Raw genomic sequence first — 15,243 nt, forward strand, 5'->3', positions numbered from 1 at the left:
TTCCTCTTCATCATGATCAACAACAGCAGCATTAGTCAGCAACCTCTGTAACCATCGTAATCTTCATCTTCTATCTTTTCTTCATCGTCATCCTCATTCCAACTTGTCGATAGAATTTCAAAATGTCAACGATCGACTTCCCTATCTTTTCTTCAGTTTTCTCACTTTCTGTGGATTTCCGTTCTTACTCATGGCAACGACTGGTTCCACAGTTGATTTCGTTCTTAGTCCATCTTCTGTCCTTCTTTGCTTATTTCTTGCAATATCGTTGATAGCAGACACGGCTTCTTTCTTTGTTCTTTTATGGGCCTCGTTGGGGCATGTTCCTCCATTGTTGTAACCCTGTTGCAGAAAATAAAGAAGCTAGCTCATAGATTTTTTAGAACAGTACTGACTTGGGTAGTGCAATCTGATCAGCGATCTACTTCTTTTTCTTGGTTTAGTAGTAAGATGGAAACCATTATGTAATATATGGAGTTCATTAATTTTCTTGGAAATTGAATGGGTTATAAGATGAAAAGCATTATGTTATACGCAGCCTTCATGCATCGCGACACCACATAGAATTCTAGTTTAATCATGCAAATCGGCGTGAAATATAAGAAAAAAAAAGATCAAGATAAAAAAATATAAGCAAATCAAACGTTATGAGCCAAAAAGCTAAGACCTGGCTAATTTTAATTATGATCATTCTTATAAGATTTGACGCACAAATTTTTTTTAAATATAGTCTTAAATTTCTTGCATATAATATGGTCAGATATATATGAATGAACCGATCAAATGGCCTCCGCAGATCAGTGCAAAAAGTCTATCTATGACTAATATTCATAGACGTTATCTCCAATTGATTTTTTTTGTTCGGACTCTAGAATCAGTTCAAATGGCCCAAATGTATAACAAGAACTAAAATCACAAATATTGACTAATGAATGAATTATTTACTTTTATAGCTAGCTCAATTTTGGCTTGGTCTAAAGGCATTGATTTGATTTGAACATTAAAAAAAAAAATCAGTTGATATATGCTTCATAAACTTAATCAGTTTTTCTGTTGGAATCCCGCCAAATTGACCAAGAAGTTAAACAGATCCAACTATGTGTATACATATATATGCCAGCCTGTGCACAAAGATTAACTACTACCATCATGCAAGAAGAGGAAGGGGAACGACAAGATCAGCAAGAAGAAGAAATGGTGGGGCGGGTGGTGCTTGCTGGTGGCGCTCCACCGCAAGAACACCTGTTGGCACCCGTCTTCACCGCTCTCGTTGGCCTTGGTATCTACTCCTTCTCGTTTGGGGCGGCGGTGCTTGCTCTATCGCTGCTCCTCAGCAGTGATGATGACGACAGGCGTCGATGCCATTACCAGGGGCAGGCTCTGATGGCCATGTTCATCATGATCATCGGATTCGTTACCTGCGCTACGGTTCCCTGCACGACTGCCTTCCACAGGTTCTCCGGCAATGACAACGCCGACAACCAGAATCAGTAAGCCTTACGTGTCCACGCGACTGCCTTCCACAGACGTGTGCACGCAACTCAATCTCGTATCAGTAAGCCTCTGTTTCATCAGAACCGGCCTTCTTTTACCAACATCAACAAGGCGTACCGGCCATTGTGGTTCCTTTTTCCCCATCTCCATTTCTAGTTTCTAATTGATTTCCAGTTGTCAAATGGAGCGTTTCAGACGCCGACCATTGACCTCCTTTGCCTTTCTTTTTATTTTTGAGTTTCTTTTTGGATTTCGTTGCTAATCAAAGCATATAAGAGTACGTTTTCTGATCTAATCAATCTTCTTCTTCTTCGTCTTCTTCTTCTTATTCTTTCTGTGTTTCTTTCTTGCAATATTTAATCATCCAAAACACATCGCAGGCTCTGCTGTTGAGGATGGAGAAGTTCATAGTTCAATCTTGCCACTTATGTACTACCTTCGTGTTAATTCGTTCCATCTTAGAGACTTACACCATGCAGTAACTCCGACGTTTAGACGTCACAGGGAAATAAATTTTCAATATTGAGAAACTTGTAACATGCTGCCACTGCGTCACTTCTTTCATGTTGATTCCTTCATGGAGAACTAAGGGTAGTAAATGAACTTGGAGCGTGGAAGCCCTATTCCCAGCAGCATTGCGGCACAAGGTTAATAAATGAAACAATAAAAATATGCTCAAACTTTGTTACTTTTCATTAATTGCTTGTTTCAAATAAATTTAGGAGGGGCAACTTGGGTATTTGAACAATAAAAAATATTTTTTGTCTTCTTAGGCTATAATATATGTTTATATCAAAGGCTAAGAAAATTATAGACTATATGTAGGCTACCATCCAACATCAATCACAATAAATTTTGATGGACAACATCTAAGAGTGAGCATTCAAATTAGTAATTAATATGATCGAGCTGTTCATAGCCTTTTCATCTCCCAATCTTGTTGAAACAAAAACTGTTTGAGCATGCTAAAAATTATTATCAGTGCTTGTTTTTATTTCTAATCATTTTTAAACTCCACCATCAAATTTTAGGAGATGGACGAAGAATAATGGTGCGCATAGTTCATATATATTTCCTCAATTATCTTTACATGTAAATGTATGTTTTTTATCTGAAAGTTGATTGGGGTTTTCGTATATATTTTCTCAATTATATTTACGTGTAAATGTATGTTTTTTTATCTGAAAGTTCATTGGGGTTGGGCCTAGGCCTACGTGTAGTATTTTTTTTAAAGTACATCTTAAATGACACTCATGATTCGTCTGAATTGGGTTGAACACAAAAAGATAGGCAATTTTTGCAAATCAACCCCACTATTGTAAGGCATTTTTCTCGTGAGATTTTTCAGAAATAATGGCGCTGAAGCCAATGGCAGGTTCCTTCAACAATGTAAAAGAACTCATATCATTGATTGCTGACGCGTATCTTCATGCAAATCTTAAATGCTTGGAAGTTCCAGCCGGCGGTGGAGTAGCTGGCGGCGGAGGCAAAGGGGAGGGGAGGGGAGGAGACGCGGTACACCTGAGCGGCGCACGCCTTTTTCCGGCACGTTCAGGTTGTTTACGCCACCAAATTCAGATGACCCACGGCCACACCTCCAAATCAATGAAGAGCCCAATATTATCAATATCGCTTCATATTCAAATCCTATCGTCCTTTTATAAGTATCCTACAAGGCTAATACAGGTTTCTTTAGCCTTCTTTAAATCACTTCGGACTAAACTGATTTATAATAAAATGGAAAAATGAGAGGCACCGAATCGCTTTTAAGATTACCAATTTGGCATCAAGTCGGAAGAGAGAAAAAGAAGTAAAGGGAGAGATATATTTGGGGTTTTTGACTTTTGAGGGGCCCAGAAGGTACATAGAGGAGATTGTCTATAAAGACGCATGAACAAAACACCTCCTTTGCTTGTGGACTTCATTCTCTTCCCCCCTTCTCTCTCTCTCTCTCTCTCGTTCTCAGAGATGCTCTGTTGTGGGAGAGGGAGAGACTATTCTGAATAAATAAAGAGGGAGAGTGGGGCGTGAATGTCTCAAGTCTTAACAGTTAAGGTGTACCAAAAATACAATCCCTGAATCTTCGTTGGCACTCTTCTGTTTTTCTTTTAGTTTTTTTCCCTTCTTTGTTTTTCTAAGAAAGGAACGCCAGATATACGGTGCTACAGTTTGTTCCATCTCTTTTGGATGAAACGATTGGAGGTTTTCTTCATTGGTGAATTGTGGGGATAGGTAGAATTGGGGTGGCAATGCTTCGTCACCATGGCGGTTTCGTGCCTGGCTTTTCTTTATGTGCTTCTTCATGTAATGTTGAGAATTGGGTTTACAATCGTTGAATAAATTGAAAAACATGGGATTTGGATTTCTCCAAAGAATTTGAGGAATCCTCTGACTTTCTGGGAGAAATTGTGGCGTAGTAAGGGCGGACTCTTGTTAGTTTGCTCTTGCAATTGTTGCATTTCCTGTCTGTTGCCGTCGTTGGCGGTACCCAGACAGCGACGGCCATGTCTGGGTTCGTGGGCGTTCTTGTTTCTGATCAATGGCTTCAGAGCCAATTCACGCAGGTCGAACTTCGTGGATTGAGGTCGAGCGTAAGTTCTCTTTTCCTCCTTTTCGTTATTGATTTGTCTGGTGTTCCCTGTTGGTTCGGCTATCATAGTTGTTGAATTATGAATCTTGATTCTCTGGAATTAGTTCCTTTCCGTCAAGAGAGAATCCGGGCATGTCACCGTCGCCGATTTGCCGGCGACTTTGGCGAAGAACAAGCGATTCAGCGAGAAGTTGACCGAGGAGGAGATCGCTGCTTTCTTGGGGGAAACATATCCAAACACGGAGGAAGAGATCGATTTTGAAGCGTATCTTCGGGTTCGTTGGTTATTGTTCTTCTTGAAATTGATAGTTTATTTCGTCAATTTGCTGAAAGAATTTGATCGTTCGGGTTTGATTACATTTAATTTGTATGGCTTCCACATTTGTCCATGACCATTTTAGACTGGACAAATTGATTTGGGTAGTTTTGATTTCTTTGAACTGGGAATTCTGATTCTGCGCCACATGAATGGTGGCAGGTTTGTTTAAATCTGCAAGGACGTGTGCATGAGAAACTGGGTCATTCGAAGCATGCGTCTGCGTTTCTGAAGGCTGCCACTACCACCCTTCTGCATACGATTAGCGAATCCGAGAAGGCATCTTATGTTGCTCATATTAATAGCTACCTTGCAGACGATCCATTTTTGAAACGATATCTTCCCATAGATCCAGCTACGAATGAACTTTTTGATATTTCAAAAGATGGGGTCCTACTCTGGTATGTATAAGTGGGTTATTTGATTCCTCCGTATGACATATACCTGTCTGTTCAGAAGTTTAAAGGTTGTACTACCGATTGAATGTGTTTTGGTGCAGTAAATTGATCAATGTTGCTGTGCCTGGGACTATTGATGAGCGAGCAATCAACACCAAAAAGGTTCTTAATCCATGGGAACGGAATGAGAACCATACACTTTGCTTGAACTCTGCAAAGGCAATTGGGTGCACTGTCGTAAACATTGGAACACAGGATCTGGTTGAGGGAAGGGTATGTCCGCTCCACGTTGCCTTCTAGTTATAAATATCTGTTTTCTTTTGTTTAGGTTCACTTTTTGCAATTCTAGAATATTCTCACGGTCCACCCTGTTATCATCCCTTTTGTGTTTTCTTTCTTCATTTGTATGTGAATTATGCGTTTTTTGCAATTATTGAAAGTGCATAGGAAGATTGGTCAACATCAATCCGCAGATAGTATCTACTGCAGCACTGGCGACAAGAATGGAAATTCATTTTAATTATAACATGAGAATCAGCTTCATTTTCATCTTAATTTCCATTATCTCCTTCAAATTCAACATTCTCCTTGGTGTATATGTGCTCCTGATCATCTGCTTTCTCTACTCCTTCAACGTTGAACCATTCAAGATCTTCCTTCTAGAATGTGGTGGCTGGCTTTTTTTAAATGCAAGAATCTAGTACATCAAATTGTTTGTGAAATCATTACGATATGCTATTCTTTATCATATAACCATCTTTCAACTACATTACTTGTCTCTTCTACCAAACATTTGGAAATTATGGTTGTCACCTGGTGCGGTATGAAAAGGGAAAAAAAATTTAATGAATGCAAGAAGCATTTAACCAACCACTGGGTGCTCTACTGCAGGAACCATCATTTGTTCCACTTCTTTTTCTGCTGGAACTACTTTCTTGAAATTTTCCCCCTTTTCCTTTTGCGTCAAACTAGCTACTTTTGATCTGATACTAGCATCAGTAGGATCGGAAGTAAAAGCTAAACATCATCATTCTCCACTTCTCAGGCCTCATGCTAGCCCACTTCAACAATGTCTCATTTCCTTTTCTAATTTTTTGGCTTTGAGAATATCAATCATTTGAATATATTAATATTTCATAGCCTTTGCAGATCAGTGTCTGGGCTAAATGGTGCTTTAGTTGAGAGATTCCTCCAACAATCATTTCTTTTATTTAACAAAAGTTACAAACTAATTTCAACCAATTATCTTATTTCACTCTTGCTCAGGATTTCTATTTGAGGTCACTTGAAGCCATATCATAAAAAAACAAGAGGCACCTATAATAAGAGTTGAAGATTTGATACTTTCTTGGTAGAAATAGGTTGTCGCATACAAATGAAAGAATCTCTCATTTGCAAATCTAGCCTTAGATTGGCTTTTTCTTCCTCAAAATGACAAAAACTCTCTCATAACAACTCCTGAAAGTGTTTAGGAATCTATGGGATTTATAGCCCAAAATGGAAAAGAGATTCGGGTCCCTCTTTTTCTTCCGCCACTCCCATGTCATGTGATATTCAGCTGTATTGAATTATATTGTGTGACGCAACCCCACATCATAGGAAATAAGTTGATATGGGGCGTTACACTTCTGTAACTAGTTACAAGGGTGTAGCATTCCAACTGTTATGTTAATGCACAACATTGGGGGAAGGTGTTGTTAACTTATCATCCCCCGCCCTCTCTCCCTCACAGACACATAAGAAATTCATTCCTATGCAAATACAAGGTCAAACAAACATGCCCAAGCTCGAAAGTATATTGTTTTTAACTACTTGTCCTGTTATAGACACCCCACGCCCAAGTCCATGTTGGGGTAACTCCAATTGAAATCATAATCTGTAGTTGTGAGACATTGCTAAGGTAGTTTCCAGTTCTTTTAGGAATAGATTGAATATAGTTTGGCTTCAATTCTTCGAAACTTTAAGGTCTTACCTAGCTGTTGGCTTGTGTTTATTTACTTTATCACTTTAAGTGGTTGTTGCCGCTCCTTGTTTGTTCCATTTTTTCTTGATTGATAACAGTCGTTTGAGTAATTTTAGTCTAGAATAAGTTTGGATTCAAAAGATATATATTGACAAATGGCATTGATGAAGTAACTTTCCTACCTTAATAGTTTCACAAAGTCTGTATACATACAAGCCAAAAGATGTTTACCATTGTGCTTTCCATCCTTGGCTGACTACAAAATCATTTTTGGACATATGAACTTGCTTTTCTGTTGATTTCCATTCATGCATATAGTCGAGAACTGTCAACTAAAGCTGATATCGTATTCTCGATGCAGCCCCACCTAGTCCTTGGATTGATATCGCAGATTATTAAGGTAATTTTTCAGTTTATTTTCCTTATTGCAAAGTGGGCGAATGCTTTGAAATGTTACTGTGGTTTTTTTTTTTTTTTTTTGGCGAGGGGGATGCTAGTTTTGGGATTGGCAAGACTTGCATCTGTATGATATTCTACTTCATTTCTCCATTTTAGATACAATTGTTAGCAGACCTGAACTTAAGGAAGACTCCTCAGCTGGTCGAGTTGGTGGATGATAGCAAGGTAAAAAATAGTTGAATCAGCTATAATCATGCATGTTTTTAATGTTCCTTCCTTGGTTCTGCTTTTATCACTGAAATGGCTCTTCATGGTTTGTAACTTTGTCTGTATGTGTGTGTGTGTGTGTGTGTGTGTGTGTGTGTGTGTGTGCATGTTGTGTGAATTTAAGTTTGGACTTGGCCAGATCTATGTATTACCAAGTCTGACATAGTCAATTTTTACATATTTCAACTTTGACTTGGATTTGGAGTCACTTAAAACAAAAAAATGGATCTCGTGAGCATCAAAATCCAAATTTTCCATGTAATAAGATTTAGATGTTAGTGACATTTGAATTCAACTGGGAGTCTGAGATGCATATGTATTAACTGCATATCAAGCCTATATCAAATTATTAATTAGATACTATTACCAAATCCGATTTTTGGGGTCTGGATTCCAGTGGTTAATTATCTTATTCAATCTATTGACATCGCTTCATGTTGTTTGGTAGGATGTGGAGGAACTGATGGGTTTATCTCCAGAAAAAATATTACTGCGTTGGATGAACTTTCACCTCAAGAAAGCTGGCTACAAAAAGAACATAACAAACTTTTCTTCTGATGTGAAGGTATGCTCATCCTTAGTTAGATACAGAAGTTCCAACATACTTTACCCTGGTCATAGCTAATGTCAACATTAACTTGTAACCTTTTTGGGAAATTGCTGTTCAACCTAGCTAGCTAAACTGTTGATAATTATTTCACAAATGCCTGCTTCATTTTTGCATTCCTGCTGCTATTTTATGTTTCATGTAAAATTTGATTATTTTACTATTTTTTCCTTGTTCATTTTGATGTAAGTCAAATTAAATAAATTGAGGAAGGTAAGTTTCATCGGTCAGATTATCTGACGTTACAAGGACAAAACAATTAAACAAGTGTCAAAAGAAGTGTCTGCTTGATACAACTAATGAAACTTTGTTCTAACTGTATCGGTTCATGTAAGAGCATTGATCTCCCTTTCATCTTGTACCAGAAGGTTAACTTTTTTTTTATATATAAGATGGAAAGATGAGCAGGAAGAAAATTCTATTGAAAGTTATATAACTGCTTACTTAGTTGTTTTGACACCTGACCTTGTCCTCCCAGTGGAGCCTAAAAATAATTACCATCCGGGGTCTATGCTGCTCTTCTTAGCAGGGAAGATACACTGAAGTTGTGGTTACTGGTGAAAGTGAAGCTTGTTTCTGAAGTCTATTGTTGACCATGTAGATGAAGTCATGGATCACCATTTACCTATGAACATGTCAATCCCTAAAGGACAACACCCACGTATAGCAATAATATTCTCATTCCTAATGGGATTTTTGACATTTGGAAAACTAGCCTTATTGGGACTGATATCATGAAAATCTGTCTCTGAAGCAAATTATTTCTCAAAATATATTCAGAAAATTAGTTCAAAATTCAAATAGAACTAGATTGAGTCTTTTTGAGTGGGACTATTTTTTTTTATTTGAAATGCCTCTAGAATTAAAAAAGGACAACAAAACAGCCATTATGAAATTGATAAAGCATTCTTAGATGCATTTAAGTTTTCTCAAATCTGTGTTTGCCACAGATTCTTGTTGCTTAACTGAACAAAAACCTGGGATTTTGGCTATCTTAAGGATCTCAGTGGTTGCATGCACATGAGTGCCTTGAATGGCTTCCTCTTATCTCCTTGCATGCTTAGAATATCTCCTTAGGTTGTCAGGATTATGTAGGACAAAATGTCTTCTTAGGTTTAGATCAGTCTCAACTCCTGCCAAATGCAAGGTGACTTGTCTAAATACTCCCTTCAGCTTAAACCTCAACTCAGATAGGAATCTGGTAAGTTAATGGTTGTTCCCATTGTGATATCGGAACAATTGTATCTCCTGTTGCTGACCCTTTTATTCCAAAATTGTCTCTTTCAGATTAATTGTTTCTTTAATAGTTGGTATATCATGCCATTGTGTTGCAGGATGGAGAAGCCTATGCTTTTCTTCTAAATGTCCTTGCACCAGAGCACTGCAATCCAGCTGCACTGGATGCAAAAGATCCTTCAGAAAGAGCAAACATGGTACTTGAGCATGCAGAGAGAATGGATTGCAAAAGATATTTAACCCCTAAGGACATTGTTGAAGGCTCACCAAATCTTAATCTTGCTTTTGTCGCCCATATATTTCACCACAGGTAAGAACACATTTTCTGCTGTCCATCAGTATAGTTGTTCTGCCATATATGCAGCATTAAGTTTTTCCAATTCAAAGCTGGAGAATTTGATTGCTTTACCTGTGGAGTTACTTATCATTCATGTTTTGATGTTCATTGGTTCTTATCATTTTAGCAAGTGACCGTAGGCACCATTTTTTGCTGAGTTTGTTGCTTCATATTGCATATTGGCATTTTTTTTATCCTATAGGAATGTGAGCTGTCTCTCGTTCTAATCTAATTTGTGATGTATAGTCTAAGAGGACTGGTTCCATTACATTACCAGTATAGACATTTTCCACAGGACAAGTGTAACTGGATTTTCTTGCTTTTCTCTTTATAGATGCTGTTAGTTGTAAGCTAATACTATCTGTTCTTATATCTACCTTTACAGGAATGGTTTGTCAGTGGACAGCAAGAAGATATCTTTTGCTGAAAGGATGACTGATGATGTACAAACTTCAAGGGAAGAGAGAGCTTTCAGATTGTGGATCAATAGTCTTGGCGTCTCTACATATGTTAACAATGTGTTTGAGGATGTTAGAAATGGGTAAGTTGTATATGTTGCTTACAGCCCATGAAATAGAGAATGAGTGGTTATGATTGTTGTAGATATGTGTGACTGAAGTTGACTTGGGTGAATTTTTGTTTGGTCTAACAAATTTTCATGCATGATGTTAAAGCATGGTTATACATTCCATTGTTACTTTTTAACATCTGGCGTTGTTTCAATGTCCTTTGCTAAGTATCTACTTTGTTACGTAGATGGGTTCTCTTGGAAGTTCTTGACAAAGTCTCTCCAGGGATAGTTAAATGGAAACAAGCAACCAAACCTCCAATCAAGATGCCATTCAGGAAAGTGGAAAATTGTAATCAGGTTGTACTAGTTGGGAAGGAATTGAAGTTTTCTCTCGTCAATGTTGCTGGAAATGATATTGTCCAAGGAAACAAGAAATTGATACTTGGTAAGTTTGATAACTAAATTTCAAGTTATGTGACTTCATAATATTCTTAAAAAGCTTGGATGGTGCAGCATATCATCTACATTATATGATATGCATGACTACTATTTCCTCTGGTGAACTATTTTCTGTTTTATGTGCCATCAATCTAAATTTGAAACCACGCTTTTGCTTAATTGGTGCATAAATTTTTGTTGCAGACATGTATTTTTTTTTCTTGACTAATCATTTCCTTAGGTAGGTGCTTCAACTTTGGCAAGAAAGCTAGTGTCTGTTGCTGTCAATTCTTAACTGCATCACCCTCATGGCCTATGCTTTTTATAGAGAGAGAGAAAGAGAGAGATGCTATGTTTCCAATATAGTACCACTGGTCTTTACTTCCATTAAATTGCATCATGGAAGAACTGCATATTTTAAGTTATTCCAATTGTTCTCTGCCTAAGGTAGTCAAGGGAGTGTGGTATTCTCCATTTTCCAATGACAAGGCGCAACTTGTTCTGTTTCAGCTTTTTTATGGCAGTTGATGAGATACAACATTCTTCAGCTTCTGAAGAACTTGAGATTTCACTCTCAAGGAAAGGAGATGACTGATGCTGATATTCTGAATTGGGCAAACAATAAAGTCAAGAGTGTGGGAAGAAACTCTCAAATGGAAAGTTTCAAGGTATCAGATATTCTTTGTTTGCATTCATCATTTTACATTCACAAATTCCGGATTTGGAATATGCATTTACAGTGTATTTCCTCTATTTCTTTTTTCCTATTTATTTTGAAAGGATAAAAATCTTTCGAACGGGATATTTTTCCTCGAACTTCTCAGTGCTGTAGAGCCAAGAGTTGTCAACTGGAACCTTGTCACAAAAGGCGAAAGTGGTATGCTTGCATAATGCTGTTTAAATTTCTTTGATTTTTTCATTCTGTTGCTATCCATGATCTGAAACTATTATCTCTGAACTGGTCTTTATGGTATTCTGGCTTTCTGAAGTTAAAAGTTTGTCAATTATCTTTAATGCCATTCTCCTTTACTTATTGTTGTTTTCTGATCCATGTTCCTGTCATTGTGATGCAGACGAAGAGAAGAAACTGAATGCAACATACATTATCAGTGTAGCACGAAAGCTTGGTTGTTCCATTTTCTTGTTGCCTGAGGACATCATGGAGGTACTACTATCTGGACTTTTCTATTATTGCTTGTGTTGGAACTTGGACATGTGCCAAATTGGAATTTATGTTATGGAAATAATATGACAAAATATTATGTCTATCCTTCACTTTTGTGATCTGTTTTTGCCTTTTGCTGTGTGCTGTGTCCTTTCCTTTTCTGGCAGGTGAACCAAAAGATGATTCTGACATTGACTGCAAGCATCATGTATTGGAGCCTGCAACAACCATCTGAAGATGCACCTCAAGCCACTCCAGATATTGAAAACGGAAGCATCTCCAATGGTGTTGACGCCTTGAGAATTGAAGATAGTGTTTCAGAAACATCATGTACAGATGAAACAACCTCCGAAGCATCTGCGCAGGTTGTCGAAAGCCCTTTACCAACCACTGAATCTTCTTCACCATCTGCTGAAGATGGAGACAGCATTGCTAGTGAGCCCCTGCAACAGTAAAAGGGAAAAGCACAACGCTTGAGAAACTATACTTTTATCTTTTTTATTTCTTTTATTTGTTTATTTGTTTATTTTTTGGTTCTTTATACACGAACAGGTCACTGGCATTAAAGATGTACGTAGGTAAAATCAGTCTGATGTAGCAATAAGTTTGTCCCTTACTGTGTATGCTTGTAATTTTTTTTACGGGCAGTACAAAGTGTATCTAAAATTCGTCATATAAGCTGGAGGCTTCAGTTGATTCAAGCTAGATGTGTAAATATATGTTCTGGTGGATTTAATCCCAGCATTTTGATCAGTACACGTACGTCTCTATCCGAGTGATGAAGAACTGGTTTTTTGCACTTTCCTGCATTAGACTTCCAGTGTGCACAGTGGCATGGAATAGGAATTGCCAAATTAGTACTCAAATTCATCCTCGATATCAGTTGTGAATGGTTCAGATCTATGATGAAGGTGTTGCTATCTTGTGCCAGTTCTGTCTTCCTGTTTTTTTCAACCGTTCGTAGTGATCTTACCCGTTTTGCCCGTTTGTGTTTGTTCTCGAATATTTTTTACGGCTAAGACTACCAAATGAACGGGTTGTGTGGAGGAGAGAAAGAGAGAGAGAAAGTGAAAGTGGTATAAGCCAGACTCTAGGAACCTTCAACCTCGTTTGCGTTCAAACTTCAAACGTTAGTAAGTCTCTCCCACCCCCGACGGCCCTGGAAAGAGAATGGGCTGCCACAACAGCCCCTTCTCTTTTGAGTGCCCCCATCTTTCTTTTGAGAATATCTCTCTCCCTCAAACCAGAGAGGGGCTCCGTCCTTTCTCTCCCTCTATCTCTGACTTTGCATTGGTCGATGCCGTCTCTTTTTGTCTGCGATGGGGTCGCAGCTGTGCCATTTTTCTTTTGTAATTTTTTAACTTGATGATGGTACAATAATAAGAAACGTGGTTCAGCTGGCAAAAAAATGAAGAATTAGAATAAGCAATAGAATGTTGCATGCCTACGCATGTGGCAGAATGTATTTGACATTTGAATGTCAAATAAAAATGCTATCATTAAATTATGATATAACTATGTTAACTGAAGATTAGCAAATGAGCTGATAACGCAAATGGAAAGGAGAGGTACAAGTAAAAGCGGTCTTAAGGAACCTTTTAGTGATGACTTTGTGCATATGATCTGTATGGTTCTAAACCACGAGATTATTTTGTTTTGATGTCTAAATGGGATTTCATTGTAAAGTTCAATAGCGTAATGTTTTTGAAAGTTCAAGCTGCAGGCTGTTATAATTTGCAAGTGATAGAAAGAAAGATGCAACCATGAATTATTAAGTTGTTAATTGCTGTGGCAACCGGCCCTTTCTCTGCCATGGCTGCTTACTGCATGTATGTGTGTGTGTGAGAGAGAGAGAGAGAGAGAGAGAGAGAGAGACGGTTGAAGAAGCAGCAATGGCGGTACCATTTCATGATCCAGTTTTCAAAGGTCCTATGCACGTGTCTGTGCACGCGATGGAATAAATTTTCTACAGGCATAGACAATTCAACAAATTTAAGCAATTCTTTTCCTGCAGCGACTGTATGGGATGCCATTCAACAAATTTGACCAACTTTCCATAATATCATTGGGCCGTTCATAGGCATTTAGCTTGATCGAGAATTCGAACCATTTTATATCCCTAAAAGTTCGACGATTGTAGGAACTGCTAAAAAAATTGCCAAGATCCAGGATGTTAAGTGTCACTTTTGGCCTGATCTCACGTTTCCCATGCAAACTCTGAATGAGGATTGCTCATTTAATTAGAATCATCCGTGAGACTGCACATCAAGGCAACAAATTGTTTTACGTCCATGCGCACTGTGTACATTAATCGATTCTTCAAGCCCCGGAACGTAGAGAAAGCATGACATTTGTGGCTATAGCAACGTATCGAGATATTCCATGTTCATGCTAATCTACTTCATGATCTTCAATGGAGCTACCTGAAACTGAAATGGATCTCACAAGATTGCTACAGTTAATACAGTAAGTCCAAGTGGTAGTATAATCATATTAGGAGGTAGATACCGTTCATGAACAGATGCACGATAATTCCAAGCATATGATAATTTGCTTGCACCAACTCAATTCACAGCCTTCTCCATGGACGACACCCTTTTCGATCCCCTCAAGGTCTCTACTTTGCGAGTACTCTGTGCAGCATCAAGACAGGGCAGCAAGGTCAGCGGCTCGCAACAGCATGACAACCCTCCATCATCCATACGCAAAATGTGTTAGTCCAAACAATTTACAGTCAGCCGTGGCGGTTCGTGGGCATGATTGGACTGCTAGATTAGGCTTTTAAGACACGTTTTTCTTTGTCAGGAAGGTGGGTAAAAGGCCTTTTCAGCTGTTCATTCAGGTTGCCGGAGAGGGGGTCCGGCAGCTTTCCGGCCTGAGAAAGAGAGAGAGTCGTTCAAGGGCATGCCTGGACTGCTACATCTGGCTTTGGAAGACACTTTTCTGGTTGTCAGAAAGGGGGTAAAAAGCCCCATTTCAGCCATTCATCCCGGCTGCCGTAACACCCCTTCCAGCAACTTGCCGGCCTGAGAGAGAGAGAGTGAGACTGTGAGAAGCGGTGCGGTGCAGTCAAAACGAGCGGAAAGAACAGTCGCAGTTCATAACAGCAGAGAGCGGCACCAGTTCGACCAGCGAGGAGCGGCAAAGCGTCAAGGCTTTGCCGTCAATCTAGGGGCCAAAAAATCGGGAAAGTTTAAGCCCCCGACATTTTCTCGTTGCATTCCAGGATAGTTTAAATAGAAAATCCAGAAAAAATATTTCTTACCGTTTGATTAAGTACTGGCAAGTCGCAACTATTTTGAAAACCATATTCAAGTTATGCCCATTCAATTCTAAGCATACGTATAAATAAGCACCCATTTTTTGAAAAATTATGGATAGCCACATGAGTTATACAATCATTCAAATACAGTTCACTGATAAAAAAAACGCTAAAATATTCTTAAAAGACACTTCAATACTTATTAAAAAATAATTGAAAATTTTAAATTACATTATGTAGATCTACTATTCCGCGAGTTT

At 38.4% G+C, this 15,243-nt stretch overlaps 1 protein-coding gene across 1 annotated transcript; it reads left to right on the forward strand.

The window, feature by feature from the left end:
* The first annotated feature begins 3,413 nt into the window (after nt 1–3,413).
* LOC116257591 (fimbrin-2-like) lies at nt 3,414–12,422 on the forward strand. Its single transcript, XM_031634498.2, has 14 exons — nt 3,414–4,085; nt 4,189–4,359; nt 4,563–4,801; nt 4,900–5,071; nt 7,123–7,161; nt 7,317–7,385; nt 7,876–7,992; nt 9,369–9,580; nt 9,993–10,148; nt 10,364–10,563; nt 11,067–11,224; nt 11,337–11,433; nt 11,630–11,721; nt 11,889–12,422. The coding sequence occupies exons 1-14, from the start codon at nt 3,999–4,001 to the stop codon at nt 12,174–12,176; spliced, it is 2,097 nt and encodes a 698-aa protein (XP_031490358.1). The 5' UTR covers nt 3,414–3,998; the 3' UTR covers nt 12,177–12,422.
* The last annotated feature ends 2,821 nt before the right edge of the window (nt 12,423–15,243 follow it).

This window comes from Nymphaea colorata, chromosome 7 (assembly GCF_008831285.2).
Source record: "Nymphaea colorata isolate Beijing-Zhang1983 chromosome 7, ASM883128v2, whole genome shotgun sequence".
NCBI lineage: Eukaryota > Viridiplantae > Streptophyta > Magnoliopsida > Nymphaeales > Nymphaeaceae > Nymphaea > Nymphaea colorata.

Excerpts from the sequence above, each read along its gene's own strand:
- LOC116257591 (XM_031634498.2), top strand. The coding sequence starts at position 3,999 with ATGTCTGGGTTCGTGGGCGTTCTTGTTTCTGATCAATGGCTTCAGAGC. Across the intron at positions 7,386-7,875 it reads AGTTGGTGGATGATAGCAAG|GATGTGGAGGAACTGATGGG; the intron begins GTAAAAAATAGT and ends GTTGTTTGGTAG. Across the intron at positions 11,434-11,629 it reads TGTCACAAAAGGCGAAAGTG|ACGAAGAGAAGAAACTGAAT; the intron begins GTATGCTTGCAT and ends ATTGTGATGCAG.